This window comes from Mobula birostris, chromosome 17, assembly GCF_030028105.1.
Source record: "Mobula birostris isolate sMobBir1 chromosome 17, sMobBir1.hap1, whole genome shotgun sequence".
NCBI lineage: Eukaryota > Metazoa > Chordata > Chondrichthyes > Myliobatiformes > Myliobatidae > Mobula > Mobula birostris.
In genome coordinates this window covers 22,818,974-22,843,841 of record NC_092386.1, presented here as the reverse complement: position 1 = coordinate 22,843,841, position 24,868 = coordinate 22,818,974, and the positions used below count along the sequence as shown (strand labels likewise).

Below are 24,868 nucleotides of genomic sequence, written 5' to 3'. Positions count from 1 at the left end.
ATTTATAGCAATCTGTGATGCTTCTAAATTGTGATTTAGCTTACAACAAATTAAATTCTTGTTGTAATTAATTACTTTCCATTATGGGACAATAGGCTCAGACTAGAATCAAGCTCCACAAAATAAGAATTTGCCTTATTTTTTTACCTTGGTCATTGGCCTTATCCAATGTTATTTGTTTAGCCATGTGCTACTTCTTCAGTTGTCAGTTTACTTACAGTTGAGTTATTTCTTTTCAAACCATCATCTGGTGTTCCAAATTTTCTAAGTTATCAGGCATGGGCCAAAAGAATGTAAAAAAAAAACCAAGATACCACACTTGCATTACATGATAAATTGTCTTATTTGCTGAAAATTAAATAATTCAACAATGTGTTGCACTGTTGTCTTTCCATCATTGTTGCATATGGAAATATTATTCATGACTTAGATCATCATCAGCATTTTCTAAATCTACACAAGCTCCAAGTGAAAACTAAAGTGGGTAAAAACAATTGCTCATTTCAATGATATTAGACCACAAATTCCACCAACAGTTTATACTTATAATTATAAGGAAATTGAAAGATCAGCAGAAGAAAATGTAAATAAATTCCACCAGGTCAATTCCAGAATCAGACCAAGTGATATTTAAGGTTAAATATTACAATAATGCCCTAAAAACTGGTTCTGTTTTGCATATATTTCAAATAAAATAAGTACCTGGAAATCATTCAGGTCAGTGTAGAACTGATTGTTGCTTTTGACATCTGTAGTCAGCCTCATAGCAATTTCTTGATTCATTTCATGCCTGATATCAACAATATTAGAGATTTCCAGTGACAGCCCTTCAACCCCTATGTTCAAAAAAAAGTACGCAGAATTAAATATATTTCTTTTCCAGAAAACTGTGACTTTCTATTTGCTTGACTATAATTTTATTCATTATACACACAAAATTGTTTCTTATAGATGCAACCTTACATGCATACATACTTGCTATATTACCCTTTAGAAGACATTGTTATTTTTAGCATTTAATGAAAAGCTTAATAATTATTTAGACAATTTTTCAAGAGTTGCAGAAACATATATGCAGAGTATTACTCTGTGTGCAAATATACAAGTGAAATATACAAGTGCACTTTCAAAGCATCCAACATAGATGGCTTTTCAGTTCATCATGTATACTATGATTTATCCAGTAATTCCTAATTTTCAGGAGGCACAAATCTGTAGATGCTGGAATTTTGACAATAAACAATCTGCATGAAGAACTCATTGAGTCCAAACATAGGTTTTCAACCTGAAACATCAACAATGTCTTTCTTCCCATAGATGCTGCTTGATTTGTTGAGCTCTTCCAGCATACTGTGTTACTTGCACTCTTCATTTTTTTTTCCCCAAAGTATTTTACAATAATAGGGATAATTGGATGTCACAGTAGCGTAGTGGTTAGCATAACGCTTTACAGTGCAGGTGACCCGGGTTCAATTCACACCGCTGCCTGTAAGGAGTTTGTACTTTCTCCCCATGACTGTGTGGGTATCCTCCCACAGTACAAAGACATACCACTTGGTAGGTTAATTGGTCATTGTAAATTGTCCTGGATTGGGGTAGGATTAAATCAGGGGATTCCTGGGTAGCATGGCTCGAAGGGCCAGTAAACCTATTCTGCACTGTACTGTATCTCAATTAATAATAAAATAAATTATGCTTTACTGTATACATAATCATTCTATATTTGCACTGGTTGCAAAAATTAGAAAATCTGTATAGGAGAAGATCTTGGGATTTGGCATCAAGGCATTTCCAATCAACCCAATGCAGACTAATCAAAGCCTACTCTATTGACTCTTTCTGGGTAAAGACCAATGTGCAAAACCTCAGTTGGACTGCACTTAAGAGCATGGTTTACAGTTCTGGTCACCACTCTACAGGAGCATGCAGTAAGTAATAGAGAGAATGCAGAAGAGATTTCCTAGGACGTTGCTGGATTGAAGAGAGATTAGATAGGTCGGCTTTATTCTCACTGCAGTGTAGAAGGCAGAGGGGTGACCTTATGAAGATTTATAGAATTATAATTAACTCAAGCAGGATAAATAGTCAGAATCTTTTTCCCAGGGCAGGAGAGTCCAGAAGTGAAATGGGGAGAAATTTAAGAGACATCTTCAAGGAGCGGTGCCTCAGGAAGGCAGCATCCATCATTAAGGAACCCACCACCCTGGACATGCCCTTTTTACACTGTTACTATTGGGAAGGAGATGCAAAAGCCAGACAGCGATTCCGGAACAGTTTCTTCCCCTCTGTAATCCAATTTCTAAACAGATATTGAACCCACGAATACTACTTCTTTACTTTTTATTTTGCACTACTTATTTTAACTTAACTATTTAATAGGCATGTATATACCTAGTGTAATTCAGTTTTTTCCTCTATATTTATTTATCACATAGTTCATTGTACTGCTGCCATAAAGTTAACAAATTTCACGACATATGCCAGTGATATTAAATCTGATTCTGATTCTGAGATCTCAAGGTAAAGTTTTTCCATAAAGATGATGGTGAATATCTGGAATGAGGTACTAGAGGAGGCAGTGGAAGCAGATACAATTATTTAGAAGGCATTCAGACGGGTACTTGGAAAGAAATAGCATGGAAGAATTCTGGCCTCATGCAGACATGTGGGATTAGTGTAGATAAGCAATGTGATTGGCATGAATAAGATGGATTGATAAGGCCTATTTCTGCGCTGTATTTTTCTACAATTCTATAAGGTTATGAAAACAAACATCCTGGGAAATACCTGAAGAGAAAAAGCAGGATTCAGCAACAAGAGACAATATTAAGGAATTAAGAACTTCTAAATGCAAGTTTGTTAGGTTGCACGGATCAGGTGGATGATTGCCAAGACAAATAATTGCCAAATGAATCTATGATCCAACTGGTTTTCTGCATCAAGGCAGCAGCTGTTGGTGGGATTGTTGGCAAAGAGAAACTGTTTGAAAGGGTGGAATATCTAGTTGGCCTGCAAAATTTAAAAGGAGTTTTGGGATTTAATATGATGGTCAGAGGAAAGCACATTACTGAGACAAAAAGGGAGAAAGACATGCTCATTTTCAGATACCGTGTCAGAGTTACTCATGAAAAAAGTTATAATTAATACCAAGGTCCAGTTTTCTTCAGGTGGTTGGTATTGCTGCAAGAAATTATTTAGTTGGTGCCTGGGGATTCAATCGTAGTAGCATAGTGTCAATTTGGTATGATTTAGTGTAGTGCGTGAAGAAATGTAATATTTTTATCATATTGCAGACAAGAATGTTTACCACATTTTCTATTTCTAAACAGCTGTGTAACAGCCTGTATTTCTCAATACTAGTATTTTCCCTAATGCATTTTTTCATTTACTTGCTTATGTGATGTGAGTGTTGCTGGCAATACCAGCAATTATTCATTCATATTCATTGATGAACTGAGGAGCACTCTGCATTGACAGATCAGGAAAAAGAACTATAGATTTGCTTCGCTGAGGAATAAGAGGGAGCCCATGGTGGTAGTTTCATAGTTGTCTAAACTCATGCAACCTATTGTTTTTAAATTTCAGATTGATTTGATTATTATAATCCAAATTCCTTGGCTGTCAGAACACGCAAACTCGCGTCTCTGGATCATGTTCCGCAAGTATAATGATTCCAATTCAGTAATTTTATTATATGGAACTGGGCCTACTTGTGATTTTTTTTTTTTTGAGGACAAGAGAATGCTTTGTTTCCTTTGGGTGGAACTCAAGCTCCTTCACAGTTTTTCAACAGGGCATGAAGTATTCCTATTGCACTATTTTCAAAGAAGAAGCTTAGCTGGAGAGAGAGCTCATGAACAGGAGATGTTGCTATCACAGTGGAGTGCATACACTATCACTACACTACACTGGAGGATTGATCATATAGGCAGAAGGAAGAAACAATATTGGAAACAGGGAGGTTAGAAGCTACACAAAGCAGCTTCTTTCTACTCAGCTCATACACTCAAAAACGTAATATAACAATATGGAGATTGAATTCACTGACATTCATCTGCTGCTCCTTTTTAATGTGCTAGTTCTTATCCCACATCAGTTTTTCCAAAGTCCTTTAAGTGACTTCGGCCTCTGCCATGTGAAGATGGAAAAGACAACTTTTTAAAATGCAACCTAACTCAATAGTACCAGCACAGATACTGGTATACTGAGGCTGCAGAAATCAACACAAGATGATTCATAAAATAGAAAATGACAGTTCAGCTCAAGAAACAGCTATGCAGGAGGCAAGTCCTACTTCTAGCTATAACTGATTTTTTAAAAGTAGCATCTCAGCACCAGCAGTTCCAGAAGAAATATGATTGCATTAGCAGGCACACAGACAAGGGAGACTGCAGATACTGGAAATCTGCAGCAACACAGACAAAACATTGGAGGAACTCATCAGATCAGGCAGCACCTATGGAAGGAAATGGACAATTGATGAAGGGTCTTGGCCCAAAAGGCTGACTGTCTCTTTCCCTCCATCGACGCTGCTTGATCTGCAGAGTTCTTCCAGTGTTTTGTGTGTGATTGCATAGTATCCAAGACATCTTCAGGGAGTGGTGCTTTAGGAAAGCGGCATCTATCATTAAGGATCCCCATCACCCAAGAAATGCCCTCTTCTCATTCCTACCATCAGGTAAGAGGTACGGAAGCCTGAAGGCACACACTCAGCGATTCAGGAACAGCTTCTTCCCCTCTGCCATCTGATTTATAAATGGACACTGAACCCATGAACATTACCTCATTACTTATTTATTCTTCCTTTTTGCACTACTTATTTTAACTTAACTACTTAATAGATATATATGCACTTAATGTAGTACTGCAGTGTTTTTCTCTATATTTATTTATCATGTATTTCATTGTACTGTTGCCATAAAGTTAACAATTTTCATGACGTGTGCTAGTGATATTAAACCTGATTCTGGTTGCATCAGCAGCTGTCCTGAAATATGCCAAGCATTGGTGAGATACACTCAGTGGCCACTTTATTAGGTACACCTACTCATTAAAGCAAATATCTAATCAGCCAATCATGTGGTAGCAACTCAATGTATAAAAGCATGCAGACATAGTCTAAACATTCAGTTGTTGTTCCAACCAAACACCAGAATGGGGAAGAAATGTGACCTAAGTGACTTTGACCATGGAATGATTGTTGGTGCCAGATTGGGTGAATTGAGTATCTCAGAAACTGCAGATCTCCTGGGATCTGCATGCACAACAGTCACTCGAGTTTACAGAGAATGGTGTGAAAAACAAAAAAACAAAAAAAATCCAGTGAGTAGTGGTTCTGTGGGTGAAAACGCCTTGTCAATGGGAGAGGTCAGAGGAGAATGGCCAAACTGGTTCTAGCTGTCAGTAACTCAAATAACTATGCATTACAATACTGGTGTGCAGAACAACATCTCTGAACACACAATCCATTGAACCTTGAAGTGGATGGGCTACAGCAGCAGAAGACCACAAATATACACTCAGTGGCCACTTCATTAGATACGGGAGGTATCTAATAAAGAGACCAATAGGTATGTGTTGAATACTGAATGTAAAGTGCAACTGGCTACTCAGCTCAAGAATGTTTGTGCTCCATCCCAGAATCAGTGCAGAATCCAGTGGCAAAATAAAGTGTTAGCAGCAGCAAAACACAATGTACAGTTTGTCTCCTGGAGATCCTACCAACTGATGTGTAAAACCTACAAACTATCTTTTACTTCAATAACTGACCACGTATCAATAGCTACATTCTGTAATAATGATTTTTCAGAAGTCTCCTGCCATGCAAAGAAAGCAATAAAGAAGATTAAAAGTTGAAGGGTGTGACTACCCCGTTGTACATGTTCAATCCATCACTTTATGCACAGAGTCACAGAAAGATACAAAGTGGCACAGGACCTTCAGCCTGACAAATCCACATGGACCATGCATTTACACTACTCCTACATTAATCTCTTCTTCCAATTTTAAAAAAATCTATATTCTCATCAGGTTCCACCATGTACAAGTGCAATGAAAAACATTTGCAGCAGCAACACAGGCACATAGTTCAAAGTAAATTTATTATCAAACTACATATATGTTGCTATATACAACCCTGAGATTCATTTTATTGCAGGCATATTCAATAAATCCAATAATAGAATCAATGAAAGACCATGGCAATTGGGCGTTCAACCACTGTGCAAAAGACAACAAATTGCAAATACAAGACCATAAAATGATAAGATATAGGAGCAGAATTAGGCTATTTGGCTTATTGGGTCTGCTCTGCCATTCAATCATAGCTGATCCTTTTTTCCCCTCCTCAGCCCCACTCCCCGGCCTTCTCCCCATAACCTTTGATGCTGTGGTCAATCAAGAACTTAACAATCTCCGCCTTCAATACACCCAATGACCTAGCCTCCACAGCTGCCTGTGGTAACAAATTTCACAAATTCACCAATTCACCACCCTCTGGCTAAAGAAGTTTCTCCACATCTCTGTTTTAAATGGACAAGAAGAAAGAAATAATAATAATAAATAAACAATAAATATCAAGAACACGAGATAAAGAGTCCTTGAAAGTAAGTCCAGAGGCTGTGGGAACATTTCAGTATTGGGGCAAGTAAAGTTGAGTGAAGTTATACCCCTTTGGTTCAAGAGTCTGATGGTTGAGGGGTAATAACTGGTCTTGAACCTGCTGGTGAGTCTTGAGTCCTTACATAGTATCATATAAGTAACATTCACAAGAAAAACAAATTATAAGCAAGTTTTTACAATAAATAACACAATTTGAACAAATATAATGATCATGTTAGTGCAAAGTGATCCATGTAGTCATCAGTCAGGGCATCAAGTTTAGGACTTACGTTGCAGTTATAAAAGTCATTGGGTAGGCCACCTTTGGAGTACTGTGTACAGTTTTGGTCACCAGTTATCGGAAAGACATAGTAAAGCTGGAGAGGGTGCAGAAGAGATTTATAAAGATGCTGCCTGGTCTAGTGGGCCTCAGTTACATGGAGAGAATGGCCACACTGGATCATTATTCCCTGGATTGCTGGAGAATGAGGGGTGACCTTGTAGATGTTTGTTAAATCAAAGGGGGTATGAATAAGGTGGATGGTCATAGCCTTCTCCCCAGGACTGATGAGTCCAAAACTAGAGGCACGGATACAAGCTAAGAAGGAAGAAATTTTAAAAAGATCTATGTCGTAACTTCTTCACACCAAGGGTACTGAGTACCTGGAATAAACTGCCAAGACAGGTACAAGTGCAACATATAGGAGTAATTTGGATAGATTTGCAGAGAGGAGGTGCTTGGAGGGCTGTGAGGCCAGGCAGAGTCTATGCAAAAGAGTAAACGGTCAACATTTTGTGTCAAGACCCTTCATCAGGACTGCAAAGAAAGAGACATCAGAAGGAAAGTAGCCGTTCTTGAACCTGCTAATGTGGGATTTCTGCCAAATAGTAGCTGAGGGAAGATGGAATGGCCCAGATGGTGGGGATCTTTGATGATGGATGTTACTTTCTTGAGGCAGCACCTCCTATAGATACTACCGACGGTGAGCAGGGATGTGCCTGTGATGTAATAGGCTGAGTCCGCTAGTCTTTGCATCTTCTTACATAACAAAGGACCAAAGATTCTCAAGAGTTAAAGAAATGTTACTTTTTTTTTCAGGGTTTTAAGCACGTCATTGAATCTTTTCCTCTGAGTGCCTGCTAATCTCACCCTATAGTAGAGTTCAGAATAGAATGTCTCTTCTGGGAATTTTACTTAGGCTCTGCCCAATGAAACCAAATGAATAATAAGAGCTATAATTCTAGGAATGCTGGCCTGGGACTTTAGTTTGCTCTTTTTTCCAGTGAATCTGGAAGACGATACACAGCTTGCTTTGGCAATATCTTTCAATTCCTTGAGGGACCTGTTATAGGTTGTGTAGATGTCAGATGAATAAAGGAACATCGAACGTAGAATAGTACAGCACAGTACAGGCCCTTCGGCCCACAACGTTGTGCCGACCCTTAAACCTTGCCTCTCATGTAACCCCCCCACCTTAATTTTGTCCATATACTTGTCTAGTAGTCTCTTAAATTTCACTAGTATATCTGCCTCCACCACTGACTCAGGCAGTGCATTCCATGCACCATCCACTCTCTGAGTAAAAAACCTTCCTCTAATATCCCCTTGAACTTCCCACCCCTTACCTTAAAGCCATGTCCTCTTGTATTGAGCAGTGGTGCCCTGGGGAAGAGGTGCCGGCTGTCCACTCTATCTATTCCTCTTCATATCTTGTATACCTCTATCATGTCTCCTCTCATCCTCCTTCTCTCCAAAGAGTAAAGCCCTAGCTCCCTTAATCTCTGATCATAAGGAGAGCAGGGATCACTGTTGCTCAGTAGCCAATGAGCCTTGTGCCAAGTCTGAGGTCTTTATCTTTAAACATCCTCAATTCAGTCAAAGTAAGGCTGTACTGGCACAATGAAGATGATTGGGAATTTCACAAGACCATAAGGATTGGGAGCAGACTTAGACTATTCAGCTCATTGAGTCATCTCCACCAATCCATCATGGCTGATTTATTACCCTTCTTAACATCATTCTCTTCCCTTCTCCCCGTAACCTTTGATGCTCTTACTAATCAAAAACCTATCCCAAATCAACACCATATACTGGGAAAAGGAGGAGAATTCTTTGTTAAGATATGGAATTCTAAATACCAATGTGAAAGTATTTTCTAATTTTAAGTAACAATTCTCGGAAAACATGCAAGTTACCTTTCTGTAATTATGTATTCAAAATCTGCTTCAAATCTGCCCTGTCATTTTAAAGAAAATTACATTCCACCTTTTAACCTAAAAGATTCTTTATCTGTTACTGTAATTATATTAAAGAATGTATTGCATGTCAGGTTATCCTGCCTTTGCTGAAAATAACTTAATTCATCTTTCTGACACAAGACAATAAAGAATTTGCAAGACATCACAAGTCACTTTACTTAATCTGAGTATTTTTAGAAAATATATTTATCAATACAAGTATAAGTATAACAAAATTACTGTTGTCCCTACCATACACATTGCTAAGCCGCACAGAATGTGTGAAGTGCTGGTAGATGCACACAACCTCTGAGAAAAGTGGACCACGTATTATCCTCAAAATAGGAGGCCCTGAAGAAGTATACGGCTGCAAGAGGAAGTTCAAGTAATTCCTGTTAGTAAATTCCAAGGTATTTCTAAAATATAGTCTAAAACATATCAGAATTTTGAAGAAAAGATCTTATTTAATGCTATCCAAACATATTTGTTCTACACTGGAACTTAATGGAGGACTGTAAAACAATAATTATGTAATAGCATGAAAAATACTTGGAAGAATTATTCAAAGACAGGAGGAATCAATACTGATAATATTTTCCAACAGCTATCATCTTTCTTCTAACTTGACATCCAAAACATCAATGAAATTAGAGCTTGCAAATAAAATAAGTGATTAAGACTCTTGAGTCTTACAACTTTTAAACTATTTATTATAAATGCATACAACATTTAGACTTTTCTTAAGTGTGTGTATGGAAGGTTTTTTTTGCCTGGGAGGCTCATTCAACCAAAAAAAAAGAACAGCGATCAAATCCTGAACAGGCAGATCTTTTGACCCCAGGCAGCCCTTCTGAACATTTAAAAGGTCACTGATGTCATGGATCTTTGAGCTTCTTTTAAATGATCAGAGACATATAAACCAATACAAAAGGTGTATGTTCAAAGTAGCAAAGTGAGTTAAGTTACCTCAGAGAAATAATTCAAAACCTTTATGAACTAATATTGCACAAATCGTACATGGGTTATTACCAGTAAATATTAACTCTGAATACAAGACATGGATTTGTAAAAATGCTGAATTGGTCAGGCCGCATCTTTGAAGAGAAATGTATTTAATGTGTGAGTTGGATAAGTAGAAATTAAGAACAAGCAGTGTCAGAGATGGAATAAGTGGGAAAGTCAACTGGAAGTAGCAATATAAGAAAATATCAAATAGAAATCTAGAAACGCATCTTTGTACAAGGCACTTCTAGTTTTGATAATAAAATTAATAGCTTTGGATCTGAAAGAACTCTTTATTTTTAATCTTTCTGTAGTCATTGACACTTCAACTAAATCCTTTACCATTTCTATGTTTGGTTCATTATTGCCTTTTTACTTTTTATACAATCACACTTCTTCTTACTTATTCTCTTCTCTCCCTATCCTATGGGCTACCAAAGTCATCTAAAAGACAAGTTAGCAATCCTGTATTTCAGTGATATGGTATGTCAATGTTCCCATTAAACAAACAAAGGTTTTGGGGCAATATTACTACCAGCTCATTTGCAAGAAAAAACATCTGGTGACATCACATACAGTGAGCATTATGTTGGGACCAGGAGGACCGCAGAGCCAAGGTGAGACTAAATTTCTTTGATGTTTATCAGATTCTGGGGTGGGCCCACTCAATAGCAATCCAGATCACAGCAATTGTTACTGTTCAGAATGGATACAGAACCAGGATGCGACAATCTGTAAGTCTACACCAGGCCCAGTCTGACCTTGGCAGATTCTAGTCTATACCCAGCTGCTGCCCAGGGATATTGTATAGCACTTAAACAAAGGGATTGCAATGATGGCTACATCTTTCATTCTAGGGTACAGTTGTGTAAGGTAATGGTCTATTGCTGCACTAGCTACAATCTCAAAAAGATCTTTTAAAGAACTAGTGCACACAAAATAGGCTACATGGTTCACTGAATCGCCAAGCCTGCAATGTGAATTTCCAGACAAAGCTGATACTAGAAGATACAATGCGCTGTTGAGAGTATTCATGGAGTATCTGTGTTTGGATTCCTGATGTGGGGGACAAAGTATTTTCCTGCTGAGGGGAAGATATGAGCAGTAGCTTCTTAAAAAGAATTATTTTTTTGCTGAATGGCCTGAAGCATTGCCTTCAGAGCTCACCTCTTAAGAAGAAAGAATATATTTTGCCAGCTAAAGTGCCTACAAGTGTGTTGTCACGTGTCAGGAATCAGTAATTAACAAATCTAGTATCATATTTTCTTTTACCAGTTATATCATCCCATAAGACCATAAGACATATGAGCAAAATTAGTCTATTCGGCCCATCAAGTCTGCTCTACTATTCCATCATAGCTGATTTATTATCCATCTCAATCGCATTCTGCTGCCTTTCCCTCATAACGTTTGGTGCCCTGACTAATCAAGAACCTATCAATCTCCACCTTAAATATACTCAATGATTTGGCCTCTACAGCCATCAGCAGCAAGGAATTCCACAGATTCACCACCTTCTGGCTAAAGAAATTCTTCCTCATTTCTGTTCTAAATCAATGTCCTCTATTCTGAGGCTGTGCCTTATGGTCCTAAACTCATCCACAATAGGAAACATCCTCCGCACACTCTATCTAAGCCATTCAATATTCAGTAAGTTTCAGTGAGATTCCACCCCCCCCACCCCCCGGCAAGACCCATCAAATGTTCCTCATATGTTAACACTTTCATTCCCAGAATCATTCTTATGAAGCTCCTCTGGAGCCTCTCCAATGCCTGCATACCTTTTCTTATATAACATATAAGAAAACATAGAATAGTATAGCACATGTAATGTGCTGTACTATTCTATGTTTTATGTTCTATAAGGGGCCCCCAAAATTGCTCACAATACTCCAAATGCAGCCTGAACAATGCCTTATAAAGTCTCCGCATTACATCCTTGCTCTTATATTCTAGTCCTTTCAAAATTAAGCTAACATTGCATTTGCCCTACAAGTTAACCATTAGGGAACCTGCATGCTCCTAAGTCCCTTTACACCTCTGATTTTTAAATTCCCTCCCCATTTACAAAATAATCTATGCCTTTATTTCTTCTACCAAAGTGTATGACCATATATTTCCCAACACAATATTCCATCTGCCACTTCTTTGCCCATTCTCCCAATCTGTCTCAGTCCTTCTGCAGACTCTCCGTTTCTTCAGCACTACCTGCTCCCCCATCTATCTTCTTATCGTCCACAAATTTGGTCATAACACCATCAGTTCCATCATTCAAATCACTGACATACAATATAACATGAAAATAAGGGATCTCAACAACAACCCCTGCAGAATACCACTAGTCACCTGTAGGCAACCAAAAAAGGCCCCCTGTATTTCCACTCTTTGCTTCCTGCCAGTCAGCCAATCTAGTATTCATTACCTTTTCTGTGATACCTCGGGCTCTCACCTTTTCAGCAGCCTCATGAGTGGCATCTTGTCAAAGGCCTTCTGAAAATCCAAGTAAACAACATCCACTGACCCTCCTTTGTTTGTCCTGTTTGTTATTTCCTCTAAGAATTACAACCGATTTGTCAGACTAGATTTCCCCTTACCAAACCAAGCTGTCTTTGGCCTATATTATCATGTGCCTCCAAGTACCCCAAAACCTCATCCTTAATAATGGACTTCAACATCTTCCCAAACACTGAAATCCACTAGCTGGCCTATAATTTATTTTCTTCTGCCTCCCTCCCTTCTTAAAGAGTGGGGTGACATTTACAATTTTCCAGTCCTCCAGAACCATTGCAGAATCTAGTGATACTTGAAGGATCATAACTAATGTCTCCACAATCTCTTTAGATACCTTTTTCAGAACCCTGGGATACAGTCCATCTGGTCCAAGTACTCATCTACCTTCAGACCTTTTAGCTTCCCAAGCACCTTCTTTGTAATTGCAACTACATTCACTCCTCCACTGACACTCTTGAATTTCTGGCATACTGCTAGGCCTTTCCACAGTAAAGACTGATGCAAAGTACCTATTAAGTTCATCTGCCATTCCTTTGTCCCCCATTACTACTTCCAGCGTCATTTTCCAGCAGTTCGATATCCACTCTCTTTATATACAGTATATGAAAAAACTTTTGGTATCCTCTTTTATATTATTGTCTATCTTACCTTCACATTTCATCTTTTCCCCTCTTATGGCTTTTTAAAATATTGCCAAAGATACTTGCAAATTTTTACAGATGTACTGTGGAGAGCATTCTAACTGGTTGCATCACTGACAGGTATGGAGGGCCACTGTGCAGGATCAGAAAAGGCTGCAGAAAGTTGTAAACTCAGCCAGCTCCATCACGGGCAGCAGCCTCCTCAGCATCCAGGAAGTCTTCAATAGGTGATGCCTCACAAAGGCAACATCCATCATTAAGTGCCCCCATCATCAAGGGCATGCCCTCTTCTCATTGCTACTATTGAGGAGATGGTACAGGAGCCTGAAGACACACACTCGATGTTTCAGGAACAGCTTCTTCCCCTCCACCATCAGATTTCTGAATGGACAATGAACCCATGAACACTTCCTCAGTATTTTTCCCCTTTCCCTTTCTTTTTGCACTACTTATTTAATTTACTTTTTATATAAATTATTGTCATTTATGGCTTTTATTACTATGTATTGCAATGTACTGCTGCTGCAAAACAACAAATTTCATGACATACAGTATGCTGGTGATATTAAATTTGATTCTGGTTTTTAATAGCTTCCCACTAATTTTTGCTATAATATATGCCCTCTGTTTTGCTTTTATGCTGTGTTTGACTTCCCCTGTCAGCCACGGTTACCTCATCCTCCCTTTAGAATACTTGTTCATCTTTGGAATGTATCTACCCTGTGCCATATGAATTTTCTCCAGAAGCACCAGCTGTATGCCCTAATAGCGTCCCTTTTCAATCAACCTTGGCTAACTCCTCTCTCATGCCTCTGTAATTCTCTTTACTCCACTGGAATACTGATACATCTGACTTTAGCTTTTCCCTTTCAAACTGCAAGGTGAATTCCATCATATTATGATCATTGCCTCCTAAGGGTTTCCTTACCTTAAACACCTTCCTTACCTTAATCAAATCTGGTTCATTGTACATCACCCAAACCAGAATTGCCTTTCTTCTAGTGGTCTCAACCACAAGCTGCCCTAAAAAGCCATAACATAGGCATTCAACAAACTCCCCCTCTTGGGATCTAGCACCAACCTGATTTTCCCAATCTGCCTGCATATTGAAATTCTTCATGACATTGCCCTTTTTACATCTCCTGTTATAATCTGTATCCCACATCCTGGCTACTATTTAGAGGCCTGTATATAACTCCCATCAGGGTCTTTATACTCGTGCATTTTCTTAACTCTACCCACAAGGATTCTACATCTTCTGACCCTATGTCACCTCTTTCTAAGAATTTATTTTCATTGTTTACGAAGAGAGCCACGTCAAACCCTCTGCCTACTTGCCTGTCTTTTCAACAGCATGGGTGTCCTTGGATATTAAGCTCCCAACTATGATCTTCTTTCAGCCACAACTCAGAGATGCCCACAACATCATACCTGCCTATCTCTAGCTGCACTACAAGATCATCTACCTTATCCCGTATACTATGTGTATCCAAATATAACACCTTCAGTCCTGTATTCATCACTCCTTTGATTTTTCTCCCATGTTACACATCAATTCATCCCACTGACTGCCAGTTTGCCTATCATCTGCCTGTCCTTCCTCACAATCTCATCACACTCTGCATCAGCTTGTATACCAATTGCCCCATGCTCAGCCCTATCACGCAGGCTCCCATCACCCTGCCAAATTAGTTTAAACCTTCCCCAACAGCTCCAGCAAACCTGCCTGCAAGGATATTGGTCGCCCTCAGGTTCAAGTGTAACCCGTCTTTTTTGTGCAGGTCATACATTCACGAGAAGAAATCCCAAAGATCCAGAAATTTGAAACCCTGCCCACTGCACCAATTCCTCAGCCATGCATTCATCTGTTAAATCACCCCAATCTTACTCTCACTAATGCATGGCAGAGGAAGCAATCAATTGATTACTACACAGCGGATTCCAGTTAATTAGACCATCGGATAATTGGGGCAGCTGCTTATTTGGGACAACTTTTAAAGAACGAAAACTAATTCAGAAAATAGCCTGGATTCCCTTAGTTTATTTGGGACATTATGTCACTTAATTGCGACAGGAGACTGGTGTCAAACAGTTTCTAACTAACATCAGTCGTGTGTACACCATGTGGCCATTAGACACTACACTTGCAAGAACAGTTTTTAAATAATGTCACTTGCATATGTTTCTGTTCAAAAAAGAGGAGTGATTTGTCACTGATAGTTGGTGAGTAATAAGCAGTAAGACAATTCAGAACTGTTTTGCTTACTGCGGTTTCAAGCATTCAGGCTTGGAGATGCCAGAAATGGCTCGGCTGAGGAACTGGAGCAGATGTTAAATGATTTTACTATTTCAACAAGTTAGAAACTACAAAGAATTTGAAGATGTTTACAATTGTCTTGACTGTTACTATGAAAATGAAAATTTGGAGAATGCAATTGTCGAAAGCATTGTTTGAAGGCAATCCATTATCTGCACTAGGAGTCCACATTGATTATGTTCACTTACAGCCAATCATAAGAATACGGCACGAGTTCCTCTGTTGATATCTATTAGGAACTAATACACAGTTTTATAGTACTTTAGTAGTTTTGATAATGTTCTAATTTGTTCTGTATATCACTTAAGTACATAAATTTTACTCAGTGTCATGATGTGTATGGGCAATGTTGGAACCCAAGCGTGGAGGAAAGACAGACTCCAGTGTAGAGAAGGCAGCCAGAATTTATTCATAAGAATTCTAACAGATCATCATTGGCTCAGCTGAATGACGCAGTAAAATGTAACATTCTCAAAACCAGCAACCCGTGATGAGAGGCAATGATCCTGTGGATAGTCAGTGGCTTTTTCTCAGGGCTGAAATGGTTGCCACAAGAGGACACAGGTTTAAGGTGCTGGGGAATAGGTACAGAGGAGATATCTGGGTTAAGTTTTTTACTCAGAGAGTGGTGAGTGCGTGGAATGGGCTGCCGGCAACAGTGGTGGAGGCGGATACAATAGGGTCTTTCAAGAGACTTTTGGATATGTACATGGAGCTTCGAAAAATAGAGGGCTATAGGTAAGCCTAGTAATTTCTAAGGTAGGGACATGTTCGACACAACTTTGTGGGCCGAAGGGCCTGTATTGTGCTCTAGGTTTTCAATGTTTCTAGTGTTATTTGGACGTCAGCTTAAGTTATACAAGTAACATGGAATCTCCAAGCTTTTCAAAATAAACTTCACAAGTTTAAACAGAAGGCACCAGGAGACTGTGTTACAAAGAGCGAGTCACTCCAGAAAAACACGAGGAACTCTAAACAATGACTCTCCAGCTCCCCAAACAGGCCTGAAGAGCTCATTACAGGTAGTTTCCCTTTTTCTTAATTCCTTTTTAAATACTTCTATTTCCAACTATTAACTATTGGCTAATTACGATAGCCGCCTATTGGGCCAAAATGTACTGGTCCTGATGTGTCCCAATTAACCAGAATCCATTGTATTTGATAATATTATAAAGTATGTGCTTAAAAGAGACAGTTTGATGTATTGAATCTGTGCTGACTCCCAGGTTCTTCTCTCATCATCGTGTCATGATGATTGATTATTGATTGATTGTCATGTCTATGGCCACTGTTTGTTCCTTCTTGTTGGGACATACTAGTTGGAAAACCTATCCTCCTTTTAAAGACTTTTCCCTTTTGTACTTTCCTTGATACCTTCTGTATGTAAAAGCGATACCTCTCCAACATCATCCATTTACATAAGCCCTATACTGTATATCTGACATGATGATTTCTCAAAACAACTACATTTCAGGTATTCAAAGATCCACATTGAAAAAAGTATTCACATTCAATAAAGTATTTTTGTTTTACCTGAGCTTCTCCATTCGGCAAGAAGAGATAGGCTCCACTTTTATCTCGATTATTTGTGGTGCCATACCACCCGAACTGGATACTTATATGATGCTCTCTCTTTTCTTCCTTGGTAATTACTTTCTAATATGAAAAATGGAATTTGGATATATTATCTGTATAAATATTTCTAAAATATGATTGTTTTTTCTTTATTCCAAAAGGAGTTTCAAGTACATATCAACCAACACACACAGAAGTTGCTAGTGAATGCAGCAGGCCAGGCAGCATCTCTAGGAAGAGGTACAGCCGACGTTTCGGGTCGAAACCCTTTGTCAGGACTAACTGAAAGAAGAGCTAGTAAGAGATTGAAATCTCTTACTTTCAAATCTCTTACTAGCTCTTCCTTCAGTTAGTCCTGACGAAGGGTCTCAGCCCGAAATGTCGACTGTACCTCTTCCTAGAGACGCTGCCTGGCCTGCTGCGTTCACCAGCAACTTTTATGTGTGTTGCTTGAAATTCCAGCATCCGCAGATTTCCTCGTGTTCAAGTACATATAACTATTTAAAACACTCAAGCTTTGGAGTTACAAGGGAAATATTCACAAATGAATCAGTAGCTGCTGAAAATCAGCATCTTAATAGTACGTGGGATAATGTCTTACCAATTTAAAAAAATTACAGGGTGAATGTTCATTTCTAATTGCATCTTAGAAGGTGGAAGTATGACAACTTGTTGATCTGTTGTAATTAAACAAAGGAAGATACCCGCTAGGTATTTAGAACTCGACAGCTCTTTTCCTTGTAGGTTGCCAAGTCAGGAGATTAAACAAGTGTGCAAGGGAAGCATCCGGACAGTGGCATTAATAAAGGTTTACTTTCCTTAAGGTAGCAGAAACATTGGTGGCATCAATAAATAAATCTTCAGAGATTATTTGCAGTTTACTCTCATTAATTGCAGTCACACCATCACTGGGGTGAGTGCTACAAGAACACCAGTGAAGTGAGTTGATTTATCCTGGATAGTATCAAACAATTTGAGTGTATATGGAGCTGCAATGATTTAGATAAATGAAGAGCATTCCATAAAAATTCCAGTGAGCCTTTTATCTAGTAGAAAGGTTTTGGGTGTAGGAGATTACGCAGGAGTTAAGCACTTGCTGTATAATACCTTGCGTCTAAAGTACTCTTGTAGACACAGTATTTATGTAGCTGGACAAGGGAAGTTTTGATAAATGACATTTTTCAGGATGCTGCAAGTGCCAATTTTAGCAAAGGAAAAGCCATTAAGTAGCTAAAAAAGGTGATTAGAGATAGTTATTGTATGGCAGATCTGCAGCATCAGTATAGCCTGGCATCTATCAAACCATGCCTAAATGAGGTTTTAGAGCAGATATTAATTTAGATACCAATCAAAGTATAAAGAATTCTTTACTCTGTTAAATGATTTGAGTACCACAATATGAACTTGCCCTAAGAATAGCATTTCAGTATAATCCATTATACAGTTTTTAAACTGGATTTCAACATATCTTTTGGTTAAATCAGCAAATTTGTGACTGTAAGTATACAAGTGAAAAAACGTTAGTTAAGCTGTCCTGTTTTTATGGGGCTAGACCACGTACACAGTACATTAGTAAAACACGGCAAGTCCTGACATACAGCAAAGACTGGCTTGCAATGCCTCCACGTGTTTGTCAGCCATAGTTCTTCCGGCATAACCTCTGCCTCTAGGTCTGTTAGTGGTTAGTAGGTTCAAGAGCCAATTTAATGCATTCAGTACAGAAGTCTAGGCTGTCGAATCAGTGTGCTACTGAATGAATGCTAACTTCCATATACTATACTTTATTAAGAACAGAATTATCCATGGGATCCCAGCTAATATTCATCTGTCAATCAGCCTTCCTACAACATATGAAATTCAGAATACTGCAGATTCCATAAATATGAAAGAAGAAGATTGCTGACTGAAATATTAAGTCTGTTTAATTCAGCACAAATCTTGCCTAACCTGCCATTTATTTCCAGCACATAATGTTCTTGTTTTAATAGTATATAAATCTGGTAGTTATTACAATGTGGTTTGTGGAATTTTACTCTCCGTAAGTTGGCTGCTATATAGATTCCATCACTACACAACTATGCCAAAAACCATACTGGTATATCACCACTAGAAAAAAACCTAGCTTCATCAAAGTGGTGGAAATAAAAATTGCTAGGCACGTTCTGTAGGTCAGGCAGTAAGCACTCTGACAAATGGTCACCTTGATCGGAAATGTTAATTATGTTTCTCGCTCCATGAATGCTACCAGCCTTACCGGGTATCACTAGCATACTTATTTTTAAAATTTCAGTTGCCCAGCATTTACAATATATTGTTTATCTTGTTTGACTTCTGTTTGCAAATCTGATTTGACATAAGTCAATGAAGTAACATTAAATCATTATTGGGTAACCAATTCATTTGGCTGTCATTTAATAAATTATATACGAAACAAAAGAAACATGTTTAAGAACCTTTACCTCCAAGAATCCTTTTGTCCCTGAAAACCAAGCTTTCAAGTTTGCATTTTCAATAGTGATATCACCAGCAGAGCTTTCCAACACACTGATCTTGAAGGGATCAAAGGTTATTATATCTCTCCTATTTGTGTATATGGTATAATCTGCTAGTTTGGTTTTGATATCTTCAGTTTTCACTAACTGGTAGATTCCCAATCCTAGAGCTGATATCTTTGCCAAAAAGGAAACCTGTTGGTTGAGTAAAAGGAAAATATATCAATAAGAAGCCTAAAATTTTGCTTCATTTTATCAATACGCTTTCAATATCTCTTTAATATAAATTACACTAATGTAATGGTTAAGGTACTTAACAAGCAGAGAGAATAAATGAACTTGAAATTACTGAAGTATAGCCTGTTTCAGTAATGTCCATCAGAATCAACCATCTTTACTTGGTCCGGCCCTTAATGTGATTTCAGGACCTACCATGTGAGTGACTTTTAACAAGCACAAACAATGAGGTCTTCTAGGCAGCAGTAAACAACAAATCTTAGCTTGCTAATGATCGTCACATGTTGTGAACAAATAAATTTAAAACAGAAACAACAACCAGTACTTTACCTCTATTTCTTTCCTAGTATTTTCTTTTTTTTTTTTTGCGTGTGTGCGCGTCTGTGCCTGTGCATGCGTCCGTGTGTGTGCGATGTTGGCGGGGCGATGTCTTTTTCATGCCTTTACAAGGCGGGGGGGGGAGAGAGAGAAGAGGGGAGAGGGGAGAGGGGAGAGGGGAGAGGGGAGAGGGGAGAGGGGAGAGGGGAGAGGGGAGAGGGGAGAGGGGAGAGGGGAGAGGGGAGAGGGGAGAGGGGAGAGGGGAGAGGGGAGAGGGGAGAGGGGAGAGGGGAGAAGAGAGAAGAGAGAAGAGAGAAGAGAGAGAGAGAGAGAGACTCTGACTGACTGACTGTGTGGCGCGCCACTCCTCGCACAGACATTTCGCAGTATTTTCCCCTTTGTTTTTACGAGGTCGAGTTGCGATCTCGACATTTAACCCGGCACGGATGGAAAGCGTACTCGGGAGCTGACCTGGCTGGGTTCGAACCCGGGAACCTTCGTTCCAGAGTCCGGCGCTGATGTCATTGTGCCTCTTTCCTAGTATTTTCAACTTTGTTTCAGATTTCCATCACTTGTAAAACACTTACTAGCAGCATAAGGTAATCTACCTACTAAGAGCAACTCCAGACACCTCCTTGAAAGATTGCAGGCTGTTTTTAAGAAGTGTAGACTACATTAAGCATTGCTAGTTAATCATATTATTAGTTCTCTTTTAGGCTCTGTGATCAATGAATAGTACAACCAGTGCTGTCTGCCAAAGTTTAGCACTGTGATAATTCTATGCTGTCTGCATCAATAGCAACATCACAAGTAATTACATTGCCAGCTCCAGAAAACAGGGAAGAATGGTACTGTATGAGAAAAAAAGGAGTCTAAGTTTTTCCATTTACATATGCGGTTTTGGCAGAGGTAATAATATTAGATGTAGTCTAGCCAAAAAGACTACAAAGCCTTCTGGACAAACTCTTTGTAACTAACTGCTTTCTCTCTTTCCTACTTCTGACAAATGGTCTTTAGTCTTAAATATTAACTCTGTTTCTCAGGATGCCATCTGACCTGCTGAGTGTTATCAATATTTTCTGTTTCTCTGTCAGATTTCCAGCATGTGACTTTTTTTTGTTTGATTGTGAAGGGCATTTTGGTTAAGCTCCAAAAGCATGGATACAGTATCACAAGAAGTTTACTGATTTTAATGAATAATCAAAGGATCATGAGCACATCTTCATATTTCACATCCCACCAGGTGCACAAGTCTTCAATATTGCTCAATGTTTCGTATTTCTTTTGTGTATTGACTATCACAATCAATCAGGAGCACTGGTCTAACATCCAAAATCTTGTACCCTATGGATCAAGACCATGCCAGATTACAGTTTTAGAGTTATATAGCAAGGAAACACACCCTTCAGCTCACCTCATCTACGCCAACCTAGGGACTCTCTGGTCCAGTCGCATTTGCCTGCATTTGAACCATATCCCTCTAAATCTTTCCTATCCATGTAGCTATCCAAATGTCGATTAAACGTTGTAATTGTACCCGCCCCTACTACTTCCTCTGGCAGCTTGTTCCACGTACTCACACTCTGTGAGAAAATCTTTCCCCTACCATTGTTACAATCAAACAGCACCATTAATTTTGGTGTTAATCCACAAACTTACTAATCATAAACACATGATGAAGGGTCTCAGCCCCAAACACTGGGTCTTTGTTCCTCTCAACAGAAGCTGCCTGACCTGCTGAATTCTTCCACCTTTTTGTCTGTGGTACAACTTACTAATCATGCCATCTAAATTTTTATTTAAATTGTTAATAAATATGACAGATAACAGGGGACTGTTTTTTGTGGCACACCATGGGTAACAGGCTTTCAATTTGAAAACACTGCACCATCACTCTGATTCCTTCAAATTGGCTAGACTATCTGGATCAAATGAATCTAACCTTCCAGATTAGCCTTCTATGCAGAACCTTGTCAAAAGCCTTGCCAAAGTCCACATGGCCAACATCTACCACCCTGTCATCATCACTAGTCTTGGTCAACTCTTCAGAATAAAAAACTCTAACAAATTCATGTGACACAATCCCATGCACAAAGTCCTACTGACTCTGCCTAATCAGTCCGTCTTTCCAAATGCACATAGATCCTGTCTTTTAGAATCCCATGAGTATCTTAAGCGTGATCCAGTATTGATGGCCAATGTCTCAGTTTCCACTGGAAAATGGAAACTTTCATGCAAAATGTCGTGAAAGTTCAGACAGTTATCATTATGGCACAGGACACTAAACAGGTTTACTTGTGACACAGCAGTGCAGCAATTCATCTTCTAACAGATTAGGATTACTGAAGCAATGCCCTGCAAAAGTAATATCCCTTGCAGGATAGAACATGATAATCAAAGGCAATAGCAGCTAACTGGGGACAGCCTTGACTGCATCAGCTTGCCCATTTGAAGATAACAGCATTTGTCATTGGTGGCACAGCCACTGCCAAGGTATGAACAGCTGTAGAGCTGAAAAAGTAGAAGATAACAATGCTCTTATCCCTAATCCATCTTATAAAATTTGCACACATTCTGCAATATATTCTGATAATAGGAAGTAGGCAGTGTAAGCATACATCCCTTTTTTTCCTCACATCTTCTTAACGCAATTTCCCTTGGGATCAATAAAGTATGTCTGTCTATCTAACACAATCTTATAGGTTTCAAAAACATAAAATGGGTCAGAATAGGATGAAAAACAGCAGTATTAGACTAAGGATGGCCTGTTTAAATGCAAGAAGTATTAAGAATAAAATAAACAAGCTGGTGTGGTGAATATATTATTAAAGGATATACTTAAGAAAGATAAGCAAGATCATAAAAGTGGAGGAGTAGCCATATACATAAGAGAGAATTTAAACATGAGGCTGCTTATGATAGGGGATGAATCGAGACGGTGAAGATAACTGGGTGAGAATTGAAAGCTATAAGGATAAAGGAATAACATTGGGTGTACATTATAGACCCCCTAGTGCTGAGAATTATCTTCATAAACAACTCTATCAGAATATTAAAGAAGCAAGTTCAGAGGGTGATCTTATAGTTATGGGTGACTTTAATTTCCCAAATATTGAGTGGGAGAACTCAATGACTAATAGATTATAGGAAAGTGAATTCACTGAGTTATTGAATGATTGTTTTTTGACCCACTATGTTATTGCACCAACAAGAGGGGAGGCCTGTCTAGATTTGATATTCCATAACAATCAGGATAGAATTTTGAGCATGGAAGTTGTTGACCCTTTAGGAACAAGTGATCATAACAAAGTTAGTCCCAAAGTTTTTCAGGAGAGTATATCATTAAAAATCAAAGCCATTAATTGAATTTCAGAAAAGTAAAGTTCGTGTAGATGTGGCAAAGTCTTCAAAAGGTTAAACTGGAAGGAACTTCTTGATGTTGAGTCAGTTGAGGAACAATGGGGGCGATTTAAAGAGCTGATACATTCAGTGCACGAAATGTTCATATCCAAGGTCGGGAGAAACAATAAAAACAATAGATCAACTTCATGGATGAATAAAGATATACATAAAAATTACTGAAGAAAAGACAGCTATGTAAGGAATACAGAAAAACTAGTAATGATGTTAACCGTAGGGCATATGAAAATATGAAAGCTATAGTCAAGGAAATTCGGATTGCCAAAAGGCAGTCTGAGAAGGATACTACTGACAATGCTAAGATTGACCCTAAGAGATTTTTTAATACTTAAGTAGTAAAAGAAAAGTCAAGGAGGAAGTTAAGTATACTAGGAATAATAGTGGGAAGTTAAATCATGCAGAGAAGGACGTAATGCATAACCTTAACTCACAACTAAAGTATTCACCTGAAAAGATGTTAGCATTATGCCATTACCTGTAGAGAAAAATAAAGTCATTTTAAGTGACTTTTAGAGATCTTACAAAGTGAGGTCCTGCTTCAGGTAAAAAGGTTTAAAGTTAAATCGCTAGGGCCAGACAAGTGTACTTAAAGCGGTCTGTGATTATATATACAAACCCCTAGCATGTATTTTTCAAAAGTGATTGAAGACTAGTAAAATCCCCAAGGACTGGAAATGGACTAATGTTGTCCCAGTATATAAGGAGGCTGACTGCACTGACCCTGGTAACTATAAACCAGTAAGCCTAATGTGTATTGCAGGCAAGATAATGGAAACAATAATAAAGAATGAGGTGGAGAAAAAGCTGATAAGAACAGGCATGTGAGCAGAAAGCCAGCATGAGTTCAGAAAGGAGGAATCACGTTTTACCAATATGCTGGAGTTCTATAAAGAAGCAACTAACGTTTATGATAACAATACAGTGATTGACATCCTTTACTTGGGCTTTCAGAAAGCTTTTAACAAGGTACCCCACGAGAGGATAATAACCAAATTACAGGAGGTAGGAATTCAGGGTAAGGTGTGCAAATGGAAGCAGAATTGGTTCAAAAACAGAAAACGACGAGCTATGGTGAGAGGATCATTTTTAACATCTAGAAGATGTTAAAAGTGAAGTTCCACAGGGATCGGCTTTGGGGCTGCTGCTGTTTTCAATTTACACTAATGATTTGGATAAGCACATAACAAATAAACTAGTAAAGTTTGCTGACGGCACAAGATTAGGGATGGGCTGATAACATTCAGGTAGCAGAATCACTAGAATTAGATCAAAACAAAATCCAGATGTGGGCAGTTAAATGCTAGATGAAATTTAATGTAAGTAAATGTAAAGTATTACATATAGGAAGTCAAAATATTAGATATTGTGGGGGGGAGGTCTGGAGTTAGAAAGTGCACTGTATGAGAAGGATTTGGGCATCCTGGTAGTCTCATCACTATCAACATCTAGACAAGGCACAGAAACAATTAGGAAGGCTTACAGAACGTTGGGCTATACAATGCACTATGTGGAGTTTA

The 24,868-nt window shown here is 38.6% G+C and overlaps 1 protein-coding gene across 2 annotated transcripts in view; it reads right to left on the bottom strand.

The window, feature by feature from the left end:
* The window catches only part of man2a1 (mannosidase, alpha, class 2A, member 1), a 117,976-nt gene that overhangs the window by 21,449 nt on the left and 71,659 nt on the right, over nucleotides 1–24,868 (bottom strand). For both annotated transcript variants that reach the window (XM_072281378.1, XM_072281377.1), the window contains exons 14-17: nucleotides 19,344–19,571; nucleotides 16,843–16,965; nucleotides 9,091–9,205; nucleotides 703–836 (exon numbers count right to left, since the gene is read on the bottom strand). In XM_072281378.1, coding sequence (XP_072137479.1) covers nucleotides 703–836; nucleotides 9,091–9,205; nucleotides 16,843–16,965; nucleotides 19,344–19,571 — 600 coding nt within the window. The remainder of the gene's footprint in view (nucleotides 1–702; nucleotides 837–9,090; nucleotides 9,206–16,842; nucleotides 16,966–19,343; nucleotides 19,572–24,868) is intronic.